The sequence below is a fragment of the Strix aluco genome, chromosome 21 (assembly GCF_031877795.1).
Source record: "Strix aluco isolate bStrAlu1 chromosome 21, bStrAlu1.hap1, whole genome shotgun sequence".
NCBI classification, from domain to species: Eukaryota; Metazoa; Chordata; class Aves; order Strigiformes; family Strigidae; genus Strix; species Strix aluco.
Window position 1 is genome coordinate 14,846,453 of NC_133951.1, and position 24,041 is coordinate 14,870,493.

The following is a 24,041-nucleotide window of genomic DNA, read 5'->3' on the forward strand; positions in this document are numbered from 1 at the left end:
GCTGGTGAGACTGCAATTTTTTGATTAGATATAAACAGGATAATTAGTATATTGCCTAGCCTGAAAGTAATCCCTAGTTAGTGTAAGTGCAGGTGTGCCCAGCATGAACGGCTCGGCTTCACTCGTGTTGCAATAGTGCCTCCTAATTCACAAGCATTGTTTATTAAGAAATTGATACGCTGGTCATCTTTACCTTATTAATTGCAAGGTTATCATCTTCTAGAATGTCTGTTGGAAGTTCAGGTTGCAACTTTCTTTTCCATTGGTGTGGTGATTTGTAGTTAGATGTGCAAAGGGACTTGGTGAGCCGCTGAGTGAGGAGCCTCTGCCGGGGCCTGGCACCGGAGCTGACGGGATCAGCCAGCAACTCTCTGTCTGCACTGCTGACTAAGAAAAGCAGTGGAAGAGGGGGTGGGGACAAATATGCCTTAAGTACTAATTCTGTATAGAAATGTGTCCAGTTGGGATTCTCAAGTATAAGGCCCTTCCTGAATTTAGGAGCCTAAAGCCAGCTTGGTCCTTTCTTCACGCCGGTAAGTAATTCTGTGGTGAGACTGTACTTGTGAGAGATGTGTTCTAAAATCCCCCTGTGTCCTGTCTCTCACATAGCACCAGTCTGCTGCTGTGCTCTAACAGTGGATGTTTCTCATGCAAATGCCTTTTCTGACTTTGTAGATCTTCTCTGGCACAGTAAGCAGAATGACTGAGCTTTCTGATGTTTTTGGGAAACTGTGTAAACTGCAAGGGGTCAGGTAAGCTCTTTGAAATTCCATGATAATGAACATTTAGCTTTTTATTAGAAGAGGGGCTTTTCAAACAGACAGGGAACTCAGAGTGTTTGACAGCTTTAAAGTGTATGCCTGTGCGAGGGAAGAAGTGGACGATTTCCACAGGAGTGGGAGACGAGGTTTCAAACTCCCGTCGTCTTTGAATAAGGCAGAGAAGCACTTTTAAACTTGGCTCTCCCACACTGATCACTGGGCTATTTGGTAAATGCCACACCCTTTCCCGCCCCCTCGGTTTCTGTGCTAGTTCCAGTTCACAAGGCAAACTGGAGTAACACCTACCAGCGTAGTGTCTAAACTTGATTTGAATACAAGGGTAGTCAGAAATGATGAAAGCAGCTGAAAGTCTTGGTTAACAAGCTGATTAAGGTTGGAAGATGCTATTCCCAGAACATTGTGGAAAATATTTTGTTCAAGTAACAAGCAAACGAAATGGGAAGACTCAGTAGGAATTTGAACTACTTTTACTTGTTAAAATAGGTAGAAAGCCACAACTAAATGTTAGGCAGGATTTAAGTCCAGCCTCCGAATGGATACGACGTTCTTACCTCTTGCAGTCCCTCTAGAGGACTTAGTGTGAGTGAGTGGGAACAGCTGGATAAAAGCTGGATGCAGACAAGTCTCCAAAGAGACTGAAGACGTGTGTGATCATGGGATAGGGGAGGTGCCTGCAGAAACAGCCTGGAAAATGGGAACACAGACGAGAAGTGGGCACAAGGGTGAGTGACGTGAGGGTGGGCCAAGGCCTCTGCTCCACATAGGGTGCTCTGCTTGGTGATCTGTTAACTTGCTTGTTATGCTTCGAATGAGAACATTTCTCCACGGATTGAATAAGTCTACAGCTGCTAGTAGTTTTGGGTGCTTTTTCAGGATACTGTTCCCGTCCATGTATGAACTCATGACTGTAAACTGTAACATAGTTTGTAATGCAGGTTAGGAAATATAAACTGATCTTGCCAGGGCTTGAGGGGGTGTGTGTACACATGCCTGCATGAACACACACACACAAGCATGGAATAGTTGTTGAGAAGTCAAAAAAATCATGTTAAAAATGGTTTAAAAATAATCAGGGCATGCTGTTATCTCCTGATTCCTGAAAGTGCTGTGTTTCTGTCATTAAAACAAAAAAAAAAGTCTTGAGCACCTCTTTTGACTGGGGTGGGACAGGGATGGGTTGTCCCTATTTTCAGAAGTGCATGGTGCTACATTTGCTTTCTGACCTTTGATGCACTTTTGATTTTTGGTTTATTACTGTTCAGAAAACTTTTCCAAGGCAAGTGCTCTTCTGTGCTGAGATGACACTTTGCCAGTGCTTTATGCAGACCTAGTCTTCTGGGTGCTGGGCATCCGGTTCATTTCCTTTCTGACCCAGTGTAACTTCCAAAAGGGAGTATCTGACAAACCCTGACAGGCAGAGGAAGAATCTCTGCAATCAGGATTCCAGAAAAATAAGTGTCCTGGCTTAAAACAAGCATACTTAGTCTAGCAAGCAGGGCATGCTCTTAAACATACGCCAAAGCTCCTGATGGTCTGGGCATGTGAAGCAGAGGTTTGAGTTGCTAGAAGCAGGTCCCTGGGACAGCGCCGTAGTTGGCACCTACACCCGCTGGAGCCTGACACGCTCGCAAGCAATTTTATACGGGCAGGAATGGCTCAGGACAGAGACCAGGCACTCAACTCTGTCATCCTCCCCCTGCCCCACATCCTCTTTCCTTCTTTCTCATACCCATTCTCCCACACACCCCCAAGCTTTTAGTTCTTCCTTTTTTTTTTTTTTCTTTTTTTTTTTTCTCTTTTCTCCACTTCCCTTGAAGAAACAGTAGTTTAAGACCTGCTAATTTTATGGTTAAAGGCTCTAGTGCTCTATAGGGCTTGTTCCTACGTGCCAGCTTTGCCAAACCAAGCATGGCTGGAGTGCACCATCAGTTTTACCCCCCCCCCCCCCACCCCCAGTAGCCACCTGTGACGAGGAGCACGACCAGGCCGGCTGCTGTCAGCGCGCCCCGGTGCAGGGAGCGGCAGCGTGCGCTGCAGCAGCGTCACTAAGCACTCACTGATACAAACAGCACTCAGGAAATAGGCCCAAGGGAGCTAAATTTTTAAAGCTGAGCTATGCTTTATTTATTTATTCTAGCTTATGATGGGATGGCTTGACTTCCAGGTCTTCAATCTATTACAGCTGCATACCACTGCTGATTTTCTTCTTTTTTGTTTGCCGACACTCTTTACAGCACACCCAACACTGGAAGGCTGCACTGACTGAGTGCCCAGGAGACACACAAAGTCCCTGGGGGAAGGGTGAAAGCCAGGTAGGGGTCTTGCATGTGTGGACCTGCATCTGGTTTTTGACAACACTTCCCACAGAATTTATCAGGTGGGAAGGAGAAAGAATGATCATATAATTAAATAGGAGACTTTGAGCAGGGAAAGGTTCATGGACTTGGTTCTAACAGCATGTTTCAGTCAACCCCCTCTGTTAACACAGAGATTTCATTCTCCCCCCAACCTTTGGCTCATGGGAGCCCATTAAGCTTTATCATACTATATATAACTCGTAACTGTTAATACATGATGTGGTTATAGCAACATTTTACAGTTTTACATTCACATTTTCAAAGTACTGCTCAATTCCTTTCTGCATTGAAAACATGGCCTGCTGAAACTCAGACAAATGTGACACATTTTCTATTACTGAAGAAGTCTGACACTGCTATTTTTACTGTGCCAGGAGGCTGTTCTAATACAAGACATTTATTCCCCAATATTAAAAACCAGACATAAAGGGTTAATGAACACAAGAGGCAGATTGTGATGGCAGCTTATAGAGGTTGCCCCCACCCAAAAATGCAGCATTTTCAGTCTTTAAAACACAGCATGAGAAATTTAATTGCATCCTTTTTATTTCAAATGCAGGATAATTCCCTGAGTAAGCAGCTTTTTTACTTAAATAAAACTTTTCCAGAACTTAAAATAAACCTGTGGAACAAGTTCACAGAGCTGAGGGTGAGCTGGAGACGGCGTGTTCTTTGGCCCAGGGAAGCAGAGGCCTGGCAGGAGCTCCTGAACGATTCATTCCCAGAGCTTCACACTGCGCCGTCACCAGCCTCCTTCAGTACAGCAGCTTCCCCCACCTCTGCGTCTCCTCTCCGACTGATCTCTGGGTTTTGAATTACTCTTTGACTACTCTGCCATGAAAGAGATTTTTCATATTTGGTCTTAAAAAGTAATCCATGACCTGAAGAAGCAAGGATGGGGAAAAAAACCAAAACAACTGAAATGAGATGACTGCACTGGTAAACAGAACAGCTCATCCCTTACAGTTACAAAGAATGGATCCTCATAGCCTGGAAACTATAAATCCCAAGGCTTTGGAAGCAGAAGAAACACCGTACGTAGAAGGAAGAACAGACTTTTAAGATTGTACTATAAAATTTTAGTTAGATTTTTAGTATGTAGATTTTAACACCCCCACCCCCCACCCCATAAACCAGAGATTAAAGGCATGAACATACATGGGAGACGAGACATTTGCTCAGTGACGTGTAAGGGCAGCTGCACCTACCTGGACAGTCTGCTGTCTCTTTGAATGCTCTTTTCTTACAGCATCCTCGGCACATGTTAAACACACATTTATTGCCCTGGGTTGGAATGGGGGTGTAAAGAAGCTTGTATCAGTGAAAATAAAATGATTATTGTTTACTGTAATAAGCAACAACAATACAGCTCTGCACAGTCAGACCTTTGGAAAAAACCATGAACTTGTATATTGGGCATTTACACCCGAGTCTAACAGAGATGACAGAGCTGATGTCATGGGGGGTGGGGAAGCCCCAACTATCAACTGTTTGCACATAGAGAACAAAAACCAAAACAAGCAAACAAAAAAATTCCACATTCAACTTCTTCAACATCAGTAATCTGTTGGGCAGCCTGAGTTACACAACACAAGCAGGCAAGTGCCATAAGCACTTTGGAACAAATGATGACATTTGTTACAGGTGAGCTTGCTGTAGTTCTCTGCGAGAGAAGTCGTATGTGAAACACGGTGCGTGACATGCTTGCTGCCATCTGCAGCTATGCCTAAAATAAATGTTACCACAGCAATTACTTCCCTACTTGCAGCTTAAAATATACCTTAGTATATATTAAAATATAACATGACCCTTAGGGGACAGCAGCAGTTGAGTCTTAGACAACTGACAACTTGCCTATAATAGACCAAGTGTCTGTGGTGCTTTGGCTCACACGTGCTTAGCGATCGCTTAGGAAAGTGGGGTTTTGTTGTTTGGCCTGTCTCCCTCCACCCCAATTAAAAATGCCTTCATGTTTAGGCAGCTCTTGGTTGAAATGTTTTTTTTGTTCTTCCCCCATTCCATGACATAGCTTAGAAACACACAAGCTAGGGGAAAAAAAAAGATACGGGCCCAGTCACAAGATTTCAGGGGCTGCCTGCAACATTACACTGATGTAAGAGCAAAACAAAAATGAGACTAAGCCCAGCTTCAGACAATCATGGTTGACACACCAAGCTGTCACCTGGATTAGCTGTGAAACAGGATGGCTTTGAAAGCGGGCCAATGCATGCTCAATGTTTTCCCAATAATGAACACAGCAAGAAGAACATTTTCTTCTGTAGCTGCAGCTCCAAACTGAGTCCCAGATGGCTGCTATTTCTAAGGTGCTGTAAGTGTGTTACAAGAGAGAAAAACACCACACACGCATGTCCCTGACTCCTCCCCATACCTGTAATGCCACTTTTTCAGCTAGAACACAAAATTATTCCTTGCATCTTACACTGTTTGTACATCTGCATGGACAGGTATATTAGCAGCAATAAATACACTTTGCTCACTTAGCTCAGCAACATCTACCTGTCAAGGAAACAGCTATGCTCCTCTCCAAGGGAAAACAAAAAACCCCAATGAACTCTTTCCAAATATCAAATATTTGAAGTTTCAAATATACATGCTATATACAACCTGGAAAACAGCTGGTTTGTTTAATGGTGAACATTGCTGTTAATCTGCTATCAAAAACAGAGCTGAGAATGACTAGGTGCTCATTCTTGTTCTGATTAAGGGCAGAGATCCAAACCCAACAAAAACCAGAGCTGCAGACCACTGCCTGACACTCACTACAGACCATATTGCGCCGATGTTTAAAGTATTTGTATTAGTACACCACTAACACCAGTTATTCAAATTCTCAATCCTTTCAGAAGAAAACCACCCACCACTAACCCTAGCAAGAGGGGTTCTGTTTCTAATTTCACAGTAGAATATGCATGTGTAATTACTGGAAGTTTGGAGATTTGTTTCCAAGAGATCTTGGGAAGTTCATCTAACTCACTCAACTGTCTTGCCAATAAACATCCTCAGCAGCCGTAAGTCTGCACTTTTTTGGAAAGGAAGGCAAATGATCTCAAAGAACCTACATATGTTAGTGATCTCAGTGCAGCACCTTCACCTCAGAGACTGGTTACAGTTAATAGCTAAGAGGCTTTTGTGTAAGTATGGACTTTTTTTTCCCCCTACGTATCAGCAGGACTTGGAATGTGTTCATTACTGGACACTGCCCTGGACCTACCTTAGGATTTGGAGTGGTAGAATAGTTTGGGTTGGAAGGGACCTTTAAAGGCCATCTAGTCCAACCCCCTGCCATGAGCAGGGACATCTTCAACTAGATCAGGTTGCTCAGAGCCCCGTCCAACCTGGCCTTGAAGTTTCCAGGAATGGGCATCTATGCCCTTCCTGGGTAACCTGTGCTGGTGTTCCACCACCCTCATTGTAAAAAGTGTCTTCCTTATATCTAGTCTGAATCTACCCTCTTTTAGTTTAAAATCATTACCCCTTGTCCTACTGCAACAGGCCCTACTAAAAAGCCTGTCCCCATCTTTCTTTTAAGCCCCCTTTAAGTACAGAAAGGCCACAATAAGGTCTCCCCGGGGCCTTCTCTGTCCGTGTCGTTGATGAAGATGTTGAACAGCACCGGTCCCAGCACAGACCCCGGGGGACACCACTCGCCACCGATCCCCGTCCGGACATTGAGCCACTGACCGCTGCGTGGTCACTTCCATTTAATGGAAATGCTTTAATGGACACTGGCCCTGACTTACCTTAGGGTTTCCACATTGATCACATTTTGCATATTTGGCTGGAAGAGAGAGACACCCGATTTCAGCAATTGTATTTTTATGTGGAATAAGTAAATTTTAAAAAATATCAGGATCAGACAAAGCTTGGTGCTTTTCTTTTTGAAATAAAAATACTACCTCAAAGAACAGTGCAAAGGTGAAGATACTTTGACTTTTTAAGTGCTTCTAAGCTAAATCCAAACACAGAAAATTTTAATCCTCAAGTGTAATAGAGGACATCTGCTTGAAATGAATACAAAATTTCAATTTCAAATACTAGTGACAGCTACAATTTCATTTGTAAAGCATGTTGATCTAAAAAAGATGCTCATAGTGGATCAGTGACCTACGTCTTCGATCCTTGTTTTCTTTACTAATGAACATAATTTGAATCACATTGCCCACTGCTGAAATTTCCCGATAATCCCCCCTCTTTTTAAAGAAGTTTCTACAACTACATGAACAAAGAAAATACATAGTGGCAATTTATGTCAAATGTGGTATCACCAACTTTCCATGCATTTATGGAACATATAAATGGAACTTACGTTTTAAAGATGGATCAAAGCTTTTATTTGGATTTCTTAACTTCTTTTTTTGTTTGTTCTTTGACAGAAGCTCAGAATTTCCATCTTCCTCCTCTTCTAGAGCACGTTTCCCTCTCACACTTTTTTCAGTCCCACTGGCTCCATTCTCCTTGCATCTCTCCTTTGGCCTGAAACAGTAAATATTGTCATAAGTTGGCTGAAGGGAAGAACTAGGTGTTCCCTGGCAACTATTCTGGTTTACAGAAATCTGGGTATACTGTAACCCTTTCTATCATGGCTAAATTACAAGGAAGTGTCATTGCCCTTAGAAGTGGAATAGAAAAACCTAAATTCTTTGTTAACATTGGCTGTTAACAGACACACTGTCAGATACATCGGTTGGAAAGTCAATGAAAGTTGGCCAGTTAAATTAGTTAACCTGTTATTCCCAGGTTTTACTTAAATATTTACTTAAGTATTAAATCTTGACAGGCCCGTTCTCTTCTTCAGCCCAACTTTCACAACAGAAAGGGAATAAGCTATCTGAAAAGCTTGTCCATACAGCACAAGTATCCTCTATAGAATACAATTTAGTTCCCATCTTTGCTACCCTGGCAATTGCCAGCAGCATTTGTGTTACATATAACAATAAAGTACTGTCAGGTAGCATATTTGTTGCACATCAGGTTCTCTTTCTGAGCTGCAGTGGAATTCTTGGTTTTTACTTTCCAGAGAGAGAGAAATCTGAGGAGGATCTAAAGGAGAAGATGCATACAATGAGCAACATCCCCACAAACAAAGCAATAACCAGGAAAAAAACAAAGCAGAATAAAAATTATCCGAAGTCTTCACTTAATTTCAAATGAATGTAAGCTCCTAGACCAGAACTGGATGGCTCTGTAACGACAGTAGAGGTGGGAAAGGCCTACGGGTACCTGCCCACGTTGGAACAGATAACTCACCCTGGCCTGATGTATGGCTGACAGATCCAGTGGAAAAAAGGCAACCCTTCTTTTGGCTTTTCTCCTTCTTTCTGATTAGCTATTTCTTCCTGCAGCATAGAGTTACAGTCAGTTTCATGGAGTTCTCAGGAAATACTCAATAATACTTCAAACTCCAGGAAACCACAAATTGGAATTCAAACTAACAGTTACTGACAGTCAAATACAGGCAAAAAACCTCTACTAAGACAGATGAATTGAAGCAGATTTGTAACTCCTAGTTCAACTTCATACCATGTAAAGTTGTACAGGCTTAAGAGGCTGCTACTGTAGTAAAGTACCAATATCAAGGTTGGTAAGCCACAAAGTTCAGGTGACTAACAGACATCAACTGCACGACATACATCATAAATTCCCACCAAGTGCGGACAGTGTTGTTCTGGGAGATTAGGGCCCATCTTGGTACCTGGCATCGTAGTTTCAGCTCCCTGTTGACATCTACAATGCCCTCTAGAGTCTTCACTTTTGCTAATTCTTCACGCAGCTGCTGGTAAACTTGAAGCCTGAGGCAAATCCCAAACATCAAGTCATATTTATTCATTATTGCTAGACTGAGGAGATCAACTAAAAATGTCTTTATAAAAGCTTTTGATAGATTTTTTTCTTGCTGCACTTGCCTTTGGTAGAAGCTTATCTTTTAAATCCAGGGAAAAGCACACATACCTGCTCCTCTTTTCCAAATAAATAATTGGCACACGACCAAGGTACTTTGAGATAAGCTTAACATGAACTTACAGTGCATCAGCTGCTCCTCGGGAACTGCCCATGGCCATGCTCTTACTCCACAGTAAATGCAAGACAGCTTGCCTCACAACGAACAAGGAGTTAGTTAACTCATGTTTGCCATAAAGTGCGTGTGTGCGTGTGGGCAGTTACCACACGGCAGGTGATGTGCTGTGAGCTCACACCCCAGCTTATCTTGTGGTAACCTGCTCATTCCCCAAGCCCCGTTTCCCAGATACACCATCAAGAGTAAAGGCCTCGGCCCAGATTCACTCCAGCCAGGTCCAGGAAAGAAAACCTTGCAGCATACTAGTTCTGGCCAAACAAATCCTTGTTCAGAAAAGCCAGAGACTTGCTAAGCAGGATGAGCCCTGAAAACATTAAGAGTTCTCTGGAGATACTCACGTGTGATGCCAGAGCTTGAAGAGATGAGCCCTAACGTAAGACAATGGACAAGGGTACTTCTGCACTATCTCCAGATACTCCTCAGCCATCTCCCACACCAATGGGTTTCGGCCCTCAAACAAAGCTGGGTTATGAAGATTACCTTCTAGGGAATGAAAAGAAATACTCAAACTTTCATTTCAGGACTGAAACAGAAAACAAAATCCAGGCTCTGGAGCTTGATCAGTTCTGTTGTGACTCCACCAGCCAGTCACAGACACATCACCCATGTACTTGCAAAGAGGAACACAGGGCCCATAAAAGTCTAGCTTGACCTCAGGATACTATATTTCACTATACAATTCTTAATTGAGCCAAATAACTTGTCTCTAATTAAAGTACATTTTCCAGAAAGGCATCCAATCTTGACACAAAAACAGAACAAAAATTAATAAATAGAGAAATCACCGCTTTTGTTGCCCAGTGGTTAAATACTTGGACAATGGGTGTCTTACCTTACGTCTGTGTTCACATCTGTCTGGCCTAAGTTTACAGATACTGCTTCTCACCATGCTTTTCTCCACTACCTTCACAAGCCTTTTGTTAACTAATATTTTCTAAAAGTAAGATTCTACAACCCCCCAGAAAATACGTTTCATTGTTTTAACTGTGTGAGTGATGGAAAGCTTTTTCTGATGTCTATCCTAGCTCTTCCTGTAGGAAGTTATGCCAATTCTTTCTCGTCTCAACCCAACAAGAACCATCTGCAGGAATATTAGTCAGCAGACACACTTACTGCATCAATATCCATTCAAAAACCATTCCACTGGTTAACAGATGTCATGAAAATATTCCAGGACAACAGGAGTCCCATATGCCTTTGTCGAGTAATTAGACTTGAGCTGTCCACTCAATGGTGCTACAAGTCCAACATAACAATTCTTACAAATCCTAAGTGATTCCTGGCCCTGGTGAGAGACGGCCAGCACAACAGGAGAGAGAATGGCCACTCAGCTTTCAGTCAGAGCTGTTCATCAGGTCAGTCTGACGTATGCTTTAATAAATACATATGAGACTGCTAAGAGTAGGAAACAGTTCATATTCTCATCTATTATGAGTAGAAGTTCATTTTCTTTACCTGCACTCATGACACCATGCACTCCTGTCTTACGGATACATTCTTCCACATCACTGAGACACTGGATGTTTCCATTTGCAAATACAGGAATGCTTACAGCTTTTCTATACCAGTGAATAAAACAGATGCATAAAATTGAGAATTAGACTCAAGCTAGAAATTCTACTCCTGTCACACAAATGTGCTTGTTCTTCAATGCCACTGCACACTCTGCTTAAAATCTACCTTCGTAGCGTCTTAGCAGAAATCCACTAAGACTGGTACTGCTCACTAACCTGACAGCTTGAATGTGCTCCCAAGATGCCACGCCAGCAAGCGGTCCCTTCTGTTCTTTAGTGCGGCCGTGCACAGTCAGCAGCTAGAACACACAGGTAGATTTACTTTTCACGTGTATGAACCAGTGGAATAAATCCACTGACAAAAACTTCCTTTCACCCCATACACTTCAAGGATGCCACTGAATTCCCACTGCTATTTCAACAGTGCAGGGACTTTGGTATCACAGAGAACATCAGCAACTCACCTACCATGGCATGGACTTGGGCTTCTTTCAGCTTGCTATTCCGCAGCAGGACAAGATCGTATCTTGGGCGAGCCTACAGATTTCCTTTTGCCTTGGCTCCCATTTGTGATTCACTCTGGAATCTGTGGTATCTCGACCTGGCTTGCTCCTCAGCAGAAGGCCTGAATACTCTCAGTGCTAGCTCTAACTACAGACTGACTCTTCCAATTTAACTGGAGTTAAATTCCTAGAAGGCTGCTTATTTCTTCACTAGTGGTGGTCATTTTTGATACTTTTTTCTATAGTCCTGTGGATTTCATGCATTCACACTGCCTCCTGCAGCACTGTTAGACTGAGATGCTCAACCACAGTGAAGGATGCCGCACTGTGCACTGATTATAAGAGAGACTCTGAAATCATCATGTCTTACTAGTACTCATACTCATTACTCATACTATTGACCTGCTGCCTATGACTACAAGTACATACAATCTCTCTGCACCCCGTTTTCTCTGTCTGTAAGACAAGGCAGCCTATTCACCTCCACAGTACGCCAAGACCTGGTCATCAGATGCTTTACATAGAGACACATGTCCAATGCAACAGTACAGGGAGCAGCTGCCTCCTTACCTGGCAGCCAGCCTTCTCCAGCATCTGTGCATACTTCACTGTCTTGTCAATGTCTGGGAAAACGCGGATTTTGCATGTGATGGGAACAGAGAGCTTCTCGTTAGCCAGTAAAACTGGGAAAGATTGAAAAGACAGGTAAGTGGGCTGCACAATGCTATGAAAAGTGCCTACTCTCCTCAAGATCTGATACTGGGTATAGTATGGAAAAAGCCTGAAAAGTTAATGCTATGCAGTTCTCACAGCTTAAACAATCAGCAATGTCCTCTGCGATCCTTATTGAACAAGTTAATCAAGTAACAGTAAAACATGAAGCACAAAATCTGCATGCTAACAAGAAGGCATAAAATAGTCAGCATTTAATAGCCCTCATGCTTCCACTGCATCAAACCTTCACTTTCAGGGACCACCCCCCTCAAATCTTAATCATTGATACAGGTTTACTATCATCACAGACTACTGTACTACTTTGCCAACATTAACACTCGTTTGTCCACCTTTCCTACAAGAGATGCTTTGCTTCATTCCAAATTATCACCCAAATGATCATCACAAGTAGAGTCTTGTCCATGGCAAGCAGAGGCTTATCAACTGAGGTAGGCTGTGGACCCAATTAAGTAGTAAATGTAGGTTACAGAGTCTGGGTGAAATCTAGAACAACATATTAAACTCCCACAGCCTTTACTCAGTGCTCAGAATCGGAAAACTACTAAAAAGAGCTAATGAAGACACCAAGCAGGAGAATGCAGCAATGGCGTGCCTGAAATTCTCTTCCACAGCTTGGATGTATCATGTAGGAAGTCACCTGCTGTCTTCTAATCCAAATCCTAGGAGCTCTGATGATAGGTACTTCCCTTTCAAAGGAACAAGCAAGGTGTATACAGGTGCAAACAGAAAACAGTACTCCATCATTTTAAAGAAGGCTGGGGGAGAAGGAGGAAGAGGAAGCTTTGCCTGCCTTTGATACAATATCCTAATAAGACAACTCTCTTACTAGAGAGCCTGGGTTCTCACCCAACTGGATGACCTGGGTTCTCTTCTCACCTTGAGGCTGTTCTGATTTGCATCTTTCACTCCTAAGAAAAGTGCCCTGACAACCACATTGCAGGCTGGGCAGGGAAGCACTGACTATCTTTCCATGTTCTCAGCAGTGTCGTTGTGCCAAACATCATTCAAGATTCCCTGGACCACAGGGAATGCAAACAGAAGTAAGACTCTAACTTCACAGTTCAGACACTTGCTTTGAAGTGGAGTGAAAGCACATTCTCAGCTCTACACAATGATCAAAACTTTGCTTTTTAAATCAGTTCCAAATGTGTTTCTTAAAAAAAATATGATACTGTTCACAACTGCTACTGATAGTCTGAAAGCATCCTACACAAACTAGAGGAGAGGCACAAGGTGCTATGGTGTGGATAGAAAGATACACTGAGTTGATCAGAAAAGGCCACCTGTGGCTTCAAGCAGAAACATGACTCCTGGCACCCAAGAACTTCACAGTGAAAAAGTAAGGCACTGGGAGTTCTGCTGTTTCTAGAGTTGGAGAGCCACTGAGTCATCCTTAGATTGGGACTTAATCAACTCACTTTCACCTGAAGTCTGCTTCAGGTACTGAAGTCTTTTAGCAGATCTAGCATGAGCTTGTAGTGGGATACCACCAAATATCTTGAGGGTCCCACTGGAATACAGTAAGAAAGAAAAAAACCAAAACCAAACACAACCCTCCCCAAAGAAACATGCTGCACCTCCTTTCCCCCAAAATCCCTAAACCTCCTCTCAATGATGAGTTCATCTCATTGCCTCACTGAAGTGAGGCCTCTCTAAAGACTTACTCATTCTCTGAAGAAGATCCCACTCCTCTTGCAGAAATGCTCCATAGTGACCTATAACAAAATAGCATATGACAGACTTGTACAAACAAGTAAGATGCTGAAGTATACAGCTTTCACAAACATTCACATACAAGGATCCAGACACTCGGATGCCTCACTGGCAGACACAGAGTTGCTCTGTCCTGTCCAAACTGGAGGAGTTGGATCATTCTGTTCCCCATGCCATCCTAGATTTACAGGACAAACAATGAATCCCCACACCCTACCTTCACTGCTACTCCCTAAGGCTGGTGGTATTGACACTGGCAGCTCAAAGTTCAACTTCCAGGGGTTTATACCAGCTGTTTAAAAATTCTCTTCAGGATAAAACCTGATCAGATTGAAAGATCTATTTGCCCTGTACACCACTGATGATTTCCTATTAGTCTTTGAAAGGCCTTTTAGAAGAGGAACGGGCAGTTACTGAACAAATTCTTCCTCAGCATCCTAATGGATTCAAAATTTTCAAACTCTGGTTCTCGTTTTCAAACACAGCTATCTTTGGAATATCTTTAGGGGATTCAGCAGGTGTTACCCTTTTACACATTAATGTGAATAAGCTCTGTGCAAGTATCAAGGAAATAGGAGATGCTAAGTGCCTGCATGATGTAATTTTAAATGCAGTTTTGCAAAATTAGGCTATATAGCAACTGAAATCAGAAAGAAAAATCGAGCTCTTGCTATAAATACTTTTTCTGAAGGATATTCTAGACACAAGAGCTGTCACTCACGAAAAGTTGGAATTATTAGTATATCTAATTTCTACTTTAGGTACTTAAAGCATTACCTGTTAAAGCAGGTGTAACTAAGTCTGACTTCAGCAGTACTGCAGCCACCTTTGCCACCAAGGCTTAATTTGGTCCTCTTGATGTTTTACTGCCAATGTTCAACTTTGAAACATACCATTTCTCTGTTTATCCAGGGTTCATATTTGCACATACCTCTCTTTGCAATCATTTGGGGGCAACCCAAATTTAGGTCTATGGCATCGCAATAATCCTGAGCCAACAGTGCTGCTTGGACAAACACTTCAGGGTCATTGGCACAGAACTGAGAAAGACAAAGAAAAGTAGAATAATTAGGCAATAGATTTCTTCAAGTACTAACACATTATGACATAGTTATGAAGTAACTACTTGCTACAGAAAATAGGCATAATATGCACAGTTAATAATAACAAACACCATTCCTCAAAAAAACCCCAAACAAAACCTGTGACACTTACCAGCTAAAGATCCTCAACCTTCAAATGACAAAATGAGAAAGATGAGCATTCAAGAGGCAAAGAAATATTTGTAGACTATTTTACGTGTAGTACCCAAGAATATGAGGGAGGAACTCTTAAAATCTCCTGTAGAGCAAACAGCTGTAGCATTTAAATACATCAAGGTGGTGCAGAAGAAGAGTTACCTGTGGTGTCTCTGGGTTCTGAGACAATTCAAACTTTGTAGATACCAATAAGCACCACTGCCTTCAAAATGAGTTCACAAAGAAACTACCTCCCACAGAAAAAGGAGAATATACAAAGCTGTAGTGAGACAGACCAAAGCTCCACCTCATCCTGCTCTGACAATGCTCAACAACAGACAGCTAGGGAACAGCAGAAGCTGGAAAGCATCAAGGACTCTGGAAGCAGAAGTGGTATTTCCTGTACCTAAGGACCCTCAGTAGAGTTTTCCTTCATTTGTTTTCTAAATTCATGTAATCCTTCAGCATCCAGTACGTCCCATGGTAATGAATTTTGCAGTTTATCACCACCCTTACTTAACACTCATTTCCCATTCGTCATCTTCAGACCCGTCATACTTTCACAGACTCCTCTCATCTCTCCTCTCAGTCAGGGGAGACACTTCTCTTCCAGGGTGAAGAGTCCTCATCCGTTTAACTGCTCCACATGTGGAAATCACACCGTTCCTCTGCTCACGCCAACTGCCTTTCCCTCCATTACTCTCCAGCTCCGCGGGCCCCCCTCCCTCTTCGGGACGGAGTGGAGGAAAGTACCTGAACCTCACACAGTAGTCCAGAAGGAGAAGCAACACAAGCTGAAAAGTGCATCTTGTCTTCCTTGCATACTTTTTCTGTAGCTAAGCATTGACCTCATGGTTACAGAGAACTACAAAAATGTGACCCTCCCCGAGTGGTATCAGATCTGGAACAACCCCTGACTCTAGAAGATGAGTCTATCTCTGAAGATGAGGTGTAGAGAACTGAAACCCCTGAGAGAAGCCCAGTGCCCCGGGCCCCCGCGGTTAAGACACCAAACGCTCTCTGTTAGACAAGGGATAAACAGAAAACCACACGTATCTTCGTGAGCTAAGCTCTGTCAGCGGTATCTAGGTGAAGGAAATGAGATTTCTGTCATTCTATAGAACTCCCGTAAAACGCGGGTGAGACCGACTCATCCGCACTTGGAAAACGTCTGGGTTCGTTAAGAGAGCCGGGCCGGCGGAGGGGGGCGAGGGCGCATTCGGCATCGCCGAGCGGCTCCCGCAGCGCTACCCGGGAGCGCTCGGGGAGGCTCCTCCCGCCAGGCCGGGCCGCCACTCCCGGAGCCGCCGCCGACCCCCGGCCGTGCCGGGCCCTTCGCCGGCGGCGCCGGCGCTCACCTGCACGATGAGCGGCCGGTCCTCGGGACAGGCCTCGCCGTAGAGGTTCTCGCGGCGGTAGTTGGCGTCCCTGAGGAAGACCTGGGCGTGCAGCATCGGCGTGTAGCAGAGCTGGGCGCCGTGGCGGCGGCTCAGCAGCCTCCAGGCCAGCTCGCTCTGGTCCACCATGGGCGCCACCACGTAGTGGGCGCTGCGCAGCGTCTCCCTCCAGAAGGCCTCCCCGCGCAGCTTCGGCATCGCCCGCCCGCGCCGCCGCGCCGGGGCTCGCAGCAGCCGCCTGAGGCCCCGCGGCGGGCGCGATGGCTGGGCCCCGGCAGGGCACCGAGGCGGCCGGACGGTGCCACCGCCATCTCGCTCCGGCCGGCTCCGCCGTGTCGCCGCGCGCCGGCCCCCCCGGAAACCGCGGCCGCCGCCAGCGGGGGCCGCGCGCGGAGGAGCCCGGGCAGGCGCGGGCGCGGCCTGCGGCGGGAGGCGGCCGCGCTCCCCCGGTTTCGCGCCGCGGCGGCGGGCACCGGCCGGGGCTCTGCAGGCTCCTTCCGCGGCGCCTGCCGCTGCTCGGACACCTCCCGAGCCGGCCGAGGCCCGAGGCCCGGACCCCCGCCCCCGCCTGAGGGGCGGCCTCCCCGCCGGGGAACGGGCGCGGGAGAGCCGCGGCCGCTGCCAGCCGGTACGTGCCCGGCCCGGGCCCGCCCCGCAGCCCCGCGGAGCGCGCGAGTCCCGGGACGCGTTCGGGGTTTTGCCCGTCGGCCGGGGCGAAGCGGCCGTTGAGCACAAGAGCTCGGGCTGCGCCGGGCGTCTCACCCGTCCCTGGTGTCAGAGGGGAAGGGATGCACCCGGCTGAACCAGAAAGTGTCACAGACGTGACAAAACCGTCCCTCCTGCAGCGCTTTGTAAAGCTGCTGAGCGCCGCCGGGGTGAGCGCAGGGCAGGATTTCCTCTTCTCATCTGCCCGTACCTTCCCGAAGGTCAGAAGTGCGGCATCTCTGCTCCAGTCAAAACATCCACGTAACTTTAGTCACAGGGCTTTAAATGTTTTTTCCACAAAGGGGAAAAACTCAAAATCATTATCTACCAACAAAGCAGGGTTCCATGTACAGCCCAACTGCTCTGTAAGTCTGTTAGAGCCTCCCCTGACAGCCTTTCACACTTCAAGTTCACTGGCAAAGCCTACGTTGCTTTCGAACAGCTAAGCTTCAAGCTCTTCTGAGTCTTTTCTACCATCTTCCACTACCTTCCCGAGGCCTAAAGAAGCAGTTATGCTATTTTAAATACACAGCCTCCCCGACCCTCCATTAACACTTCCATTTCCCCTTACATACCTGCTTCTTTTCCCCTTCTTTCAACCCTGATTTGCTGGCAAGTTGTCTGATCTTCAGTTATGGTAACTTAACTAATTGCAGGAGAAAAACACTTGCTTCCTTTATCACTATTCTACCTTAAATCTTTTGAGTTGTACTTGACTCTACTTCTGCTGCCAGGTAGTGCTGTTTAAAGTCACCAGTTCTGTTAAAAAATGCAAGAAGGGTCACAGTTTAAGTTATTGTCTTTGGCAGGAGAGATGTATTTCTTTCCCCTCAGGAAGGTGGTAGAATAGAAAAGGAAAATAATAGCTTTAATGCTGATGACTACATGTGCTATGTGCCATACGTTCTTCCTATTAAGGCTACATTGCAGATTTAAGGTATACTGCCTGCCATTTCAGAAGAGCAATGTGTTTGTGAGCCTAAATAAGTTTATAGGGCCAACAGGGGACTATGTTTTCCAGTCTTGAGACTAAGACCAGCATGATGTAGAGAAGCCTGTGAACAGCTCGCTGAAAAGGAAGATGGAAAGTGAGTATCACTTGGCAAGAGACTCCCACTTCAATTTCATGTAGAAGGGTAGATGTGAAGGACTTCTGCCCTTGTCTTCTCAAAGCGAGCAACTGCAGTATTTGATTTTGCATTATGGTATCATCATTCTACCTATGTCTATCTGGCAGACTACTGAGAAACAACAAGCAGTACCAGCGCCAATAAGGTTTTTATTTTTGGCACACTGTATTCAGCAGCCAGTTACATTATAGGTTACAGGGCAGCAGCTCATAATTAGACAATTATGGGGGGGGGAAAACACCCCAAAACAAAACAACCTTCTGCTTTTCAAATTACAACCACAAGAACATTGAGAGCATATAGGCTATAAGTAATTAGTGAGGAACTTCTATTACTAAACCAGTATCTTTCAAGCTTTGCGTAGATGAGACCATGCACATTTATGTTTATACAGAGAACTTGTCCAACTCCTGCTTCAACAGCTGGAACAGCATTAGTCCTTGCTCCCTCCACATCACCCATTCAGACTTGTTAAACACTTTACTGTTTGCTTAATCACTCCTTTCTTTTTAGGTTTTCAATACAACCAAGGCAAGTAGGATTCTTTCAACTCTTTCTTCAGGCCCACTACAACTGCCAGTAGTTAAATTTAAAACAAACCAACCAACCAGCCCACATTTGTTGTCTTATGTAGTATCCTATGCTAGGATGTGCATGGATAGTATGCAGCAGATACACTGAAGTCCCATAGCATGCACATATGCCCAGTTCACATAGCCACTCTTACTAGATTCTTTGCAGCTGTAAGGCACCTCACCCTCACACATTACCCACTCTCCCCCTTCCATCATCACCTAACACCTAGTCATCATACCTACAACTTAACAGCATTTATACCCATTGCCTATCTAACACTCTCAACGACCTTGAGGTAGATGCTATTAGTACCATTTTACAGATGTGGAAACTGAGGCAGTAGCATTAATGGCTTGTCAAGACCACAACAATGGAACCAGAATTAGAATTTGCAAGTTTCCACTTCAATCTTGTGGGTGTGTGATTTGGTTGCATCTAAGGTACCGAAATCATGGCAACAAGAAGCCATGCTCCAGAATAATAATTCTTCTTTATTATTGATATTACTTCTACAGACTCCAAATCAGATATGCCAGCAGCAGTTTTTGCTTTACACCAAGAAATGAGAGATTCCAGATGAAACACAGGATTAAGAAATGGTGGTAGAGAATAAGACAAAAAGCCAACCAGTGATCAACTCTGTTTAATACTAGGAAAACCAAAGAGAAAAAAGACACTCTTCAGACCAAAAAGCATTAAAAAAAAAAAGAGAAAAGAACAAGACTTATTTTGGAAATGCTGTAAGCTGACATTATGTTGGTTTTATTTCAGATTTCACAAAAGAAATACTTTATAAAACTAAAACCAGTTAACCCAGCCACTATCAACAGAGGGTGGTATAAGCAAAAGACACTAGGTCAGAACCTGCAGTGAATAGCCACCCATTGCTGTCACTGGAATGCTCCTGTGCCACACCAGGATACTTCATGGGGGATGAAGGTGGAGAGAACTGGGGTTTTACTGCAGTTCTGAGAGGCACAATAGCTCCTCCTAGATTGTGTTTTGTTGCTACCGGGGTCTCCTCTGTATCATAAGTGTAGCAAGGATTTACTGATTTCAGAAAGGACAGATCCAGCATAGCAAAGGCAAGAAATTTTTTAATTGAATTTTATGTAAGTTTCCTTTAAAAATGTACTATATTTTAAAATCATACCATCAAACTGATTACTTAGTTAACTTATGTGGGATTTCCAGTCTCATTACTGAGAGGAAAATGAATATACAAGGCTTAAGCAAGCCCTGCACTACGGAAAATATACAGGGGCTTTGGGCAGATGCTTGTATGTTTGCCTGAGCTTTGGTTATGGGAGAGCAGGAGTAGGAGGATTTGTTCAGTTATCGCTGAAGAATTCTATTTCCCCGTCCCCTGTTTCAAATACCTGGTTGGGTGGTGAGACTGGAGGTGGGAGGGAATAAGGTAAACAATAGTCTTAATGCTTTAACTAAGGTTCTGATACAGCAGAACACAGAACCTTGCACAAATATAAACAGAGTACCTGCCTAGGGACAGCTTTGCCTGTTGTTTAATCACGCCCAAGTTAAGGCTGTTCAATACAGTGGCATCTGTCAAACCATCCACCCTTCCCCCCACCCCTCTCTCTCCTCAGAAGAGTAGATGATGGCAAGAACCCTCCCTTCTAACCTTCTCCTTTCTGGGCAGGGCAGTGGGACAAAGAGAAGAAAAAAACAAAACAAATAAAACCAGACTGTTCCAAAGATGCACTTTGGTTTAACAAATGGGCAACTTCCCCCTGTAGAATAAACCTTCCCCTGCAAAAAGGGATGTTTCTTTTCTCCTATAACCCACGATAAATTAAAACCAAGTAAGAAGTTTCTGGTTTGACACAATAAATACTTAGAATATATGAAATTAAAAAAATATAGTTACAAAAGCCTCAATGGAATTCTCTTTCTGACCTAACTACAGACAGATTCTTCACAGACAAAAGCTATCTCCGAAATCAGCTGCAGCTCCTCTCCCTGCTCACTGGGCTTGGTCAACAAGTGCTATCACATACCCTTTGGAATACTGTTAAGACAAAACAACATAGAGCACAAGAAACCTACTCCTAGATTTGTTTTTCATACTGCCAAGGGTGTAGGAAGCAACCATTGGTGGGGTACCCTCATAGCAGTGCACAGTGACAGAGTCACAGCACTAGAGTAACACAGGATGGGGATACTAGGGGAAAACAAAGCATAGGAAGGGAAGGAGGAGAGAGAACCCGTGAAAGCTGGGCAAGGAAAAGATGAGCAAAAGAGAGAGAGAAAAAGACCAATCAAGTTCAGCTGGACTCCCCAGTTCTGGCAGCAGAGCAGATGAGATGTTGAACAACAGGAAGAGTTCCTTGGGGTCTGTCATAACAAGGAATGTTGTTGGCATTTTCTTCACCATTACAGTAAGTAAGCAGAATTTAACCCTCTCTGACACTGACACGTGGCTCTGCCAGTGAGCTGTGGATGATCCCAATAATGGATTCAACACCATCTCCCTCCAATAAGGTGCGGTGATCCCCTTCAATAATATGGACAGATACTTTCCCATCGCATACCTGCATAGATATGAAAAAGAAAAACTTTACATTCACAATTTACAACCAGCTGGTCATCTAGCTGTTTTGGCTTTGTCAGTCCTTTAAGTTACTCATAGTTTACACCACTGTCTCTATCAAACTCAGTTGAAAACAGCACCAGTTTTACTCTGACACATTTTCATACATCAGCTGCAGGGCATTGTTTGGAACCAGTGTTTTAAAGCACGATAGTTGGACAGCCTGGCAGGCGATCCACTCAAATATAAGCTGGGCAGGAAGCCAACCAACTGATACTAACAGAATAGTTTACCTACAATATTAAAGAGCGAATGACAAAGTAGCTACTTCCAAGCCCTTAAGAACACCAAATAACACTCCCCTCCACCTAATCTTACTCCCACCACCATGAATCTTCCTTTAAGATCATTATGCAACTTTAATAACATGCAAGTTGGCCTGGAATCAATAATGGATGTAAGTTAGAAGCAGGAAGGTAATTCTGAAAAAATCACTTCCTTTTCCCTGGTATCTGTACCATAATGTAAGACACTTAAACCCTTTTACATGAACAAGGGCTAAAGAACAGTGGCCTTATCTGGACTGCAGGCTGAAAACCCAAGTTTTTCAGGCCCACAAGAAACCCACATGCTAACTTATAAGTGGTCCACAGAAGCTAACCAAGAAAAAGCCACCTCTGCTGTCAGAAGGCTGACACTTGCTCTTTAAAAGTCTGCCCTCATGCAGTGGACAAACTTCAGGGGTCTACAGTGAAAGGAGGAGACCAAAAATTACTTCTGTGAAGTTACTCTCTTTTAACATCTTTATTATCTAAAGAGCTGCAAGAATCAGCTAGAGAAAACACTTGCTTATCCAATATAGATGGCTAGACATTCTCCTGGCCCTCACTACCCTGAGAAAATGCCTGGAACCAATCAACTCTTTTCTTTTGGGGGACTTTTAATTCTCGTTAGAGCACAATAGCTGCAGAATGACAATTTCTTTTAGATTGGTTTCATCCCTTCTCCCTCAGTAAGGATCATTTTCCATGCTTTTCTTTTGCTCCCCCAAGTATCAGGGGAACCTCAACAGTCACCAGTGGGCCTCAGACTTACCTCTGAGAGTCTGTAGTCTCCACCCAGACCTTCTTCATATTCATTGTGAGACTTTGCCCGCATCAGTGTCACATTCCCATGATACTTGGACTCTGGTATATACTTGTCGGCAGCCTTCAGTTTATGATAAAAGGAAGCAGCGGCAAAGTTGAGTGCTTCACGATTGATATTTGTATGAATCTGAGTTATCAGGTCTGCAGCAGCATTCACACGAGCCTCCAGATCTTTCAGGGGCAGAAGAACCTCCAGCAGCTGGAAATATTAACATTTTTTTTTTCCTATTAGTGTCAATATCTGAGAATCCATCTCCGTTAAATGAAAAACCACAGCCCTCTTGGGCAACATAAAGAGGTATTTAAAAAAAAAAAAGAAAGATAAACATTACCTTATTGTATTCAATGCCTGTAAATTGCTGAACAAAGGCACACAGTGCTTCAGTCTCCAACGCAGCCTCATTTCCTTGGGTGAGTTTGGCTCTGTAGCTCTGGAAGAGAGAGAAGAATGAAATGCAAACATGAGAGGGATATGCTGAAGATAAAAACAGTTACAGAACAAAGGGCTTCAAACTGGGAAAAAGGGAAGGGAAAAAAAAAGGAGAAAAAAAAGGATACACCGAAGCTTGCAGTGGGGGAGGACAATCCCTTGAGGACAGATTAGATAGCAAATCCACAGGTGGCAATTGCTAAGTGCCTAGTATCCTCTAGAAAGTACAACAAAAATGGAAAGGAAAGCTTAAGCGAGGTTTCCTAGTGTTCCTTCGTGAAGATCTTGTCTTGTGGGCTCCAGGATCTTCCAGAAGACGTACAAGTATTATGATTTATCATAGCAAGAGCAACATTTGTATCTTAGCCCTTGCCAGTTAATGAAGACCACCCCCCATATGCTTCCATCCTTCAGACATCCCTAAGGATCCACTGTCTACAGCTGTCTCCCAACTCCCCTGTCGAGAAAAGTCTGTCAGCTTTTCACATGGCTCATACCTAGAATAGTAAGCTCCCAGAACATGAGCCTGACAACACGGGATGGTCCCCAGACAAAAAATCTCTTACCTGAGTGTACGCTGCCACAAAGGAATGAGACCCATCAAAGAGGAATAAACTGTTGAGAGCATGGGAAGCGATTTGTTGTGCTTGCAGCTGGGAGCACATTTCAAAGGCTACACAGGCACCGAAGGAATATCCAGCAATGCAGTAAGGTCCTTCAGGTTGTATCTGCTTCATACAGTCAATGTAATAGGCTGCCAGGCTCTGTATGCTGTCCAAGGGAGCAGCTAGAACATGGAAGTGAGTTAGAAACACGACAACTCGGTGAAAAGACACTAGCAGAGACAATTAACTTTCATGAGGTGAGACCCAACCCTACTGGAAACATCCAGGTTATTTTGAAAACAAGTTTCTAAACTATGGTTAGAAACTTACATTTTGGACAAGGAACAGTAATGTTCCTGGCTTTCCAAAGACAAAACAGAACAGCATGCCTTGTTTTTCTCCTGCATGCTTGTCTGTCAGCAGGGACTCAGTGCAACATCCAATTGTCCCACTTCCCCATACATAAACTCTTCAATCTAACTTAGTACTTCTCTTGTTACCCTGTGCAGACTACAGGGGTGCTGAGGCTTGATCATCCAAGTTTAAGAGTCTAGAAACAA

General features: G+C 44.1%; 2 protein-coding genes across 3 annotated transcripts in view; both read right to left on the bottom strand.

Annotated features, from left to right (window-relative positions):
• Positions 1-3,662: 3,662 nt before the first annotated feature.
• Positions 3,663-16,637, bottom strand: DUS1L (dihydrouridine synthase 1 like). Of its 2 annotated transcripts, none has more exons than XM_074847779.1 (13): positions 16,298-16,637; positions 14,633-14,741; positions 13,653-13,703; positions 11,824-11,936; positions 10,967-11,049; positions 10,692-10,795; positions 9,575-9,719; positions 8,853-8,949; positions 8,408-8,496; positions 7,467-7,633; positions 6,901-6,938; positions 4,348-4,423; positions 3,663-3,970 (listed from the first exon to the last, which is right to left on the bottom strand). In XM_074847779.1, the coding sequence occupies exons 1-13, from the start codon at positions 16,532-16,534 to the stop codon at positions 3,966-3,968; spliced, it is 1,314 nt and encodes a 437-aa protein (XP_074703880.1). In that variant the 5' UTR covers positions 16,535-16,637; the 3' UTR covers positions 3,663-3,965. The 2 variants fall into 2 exon arrangements, with proteins under 2 accessions (XP_074703880.1, XP_074703879.1); XM_074847778.1 differs by having other exon boundaries at positions 3,663-4,020.
• Positions 16,638-18,300: 1,663 nt separating this feature from the next.
• The window catches only part of FASN (fatty acid synthase), a 44,547-nt gene continuing 38,806 nt past the window's right edge, over positions 18,301-24,041 (bottom strand). Inside the window, exons 40-43 of the mRNA XM_074846841.1 lie at positions 23,443-23,663; positions 22,779-22,877; positions 22,394-22,645; positions 18,301-21,299 (exon numbers count right to left, since the gene is read on the bottom strand). Of these exons, the coding sequence (XP_074702942.1) occupies positions 21,162-21,299; positions 22,394-22,645; positions 22,779-22,877; positions 23,443-23,663 (710 nt within the window). The 3' untranslated portion in view covers positions 18,301-21,161. The remainder of the gene's footprint in view (positions 21,300-22,393; positions 22,646-22,778; positions 22,878-23,442; positions 23,664-24,041) is intronic.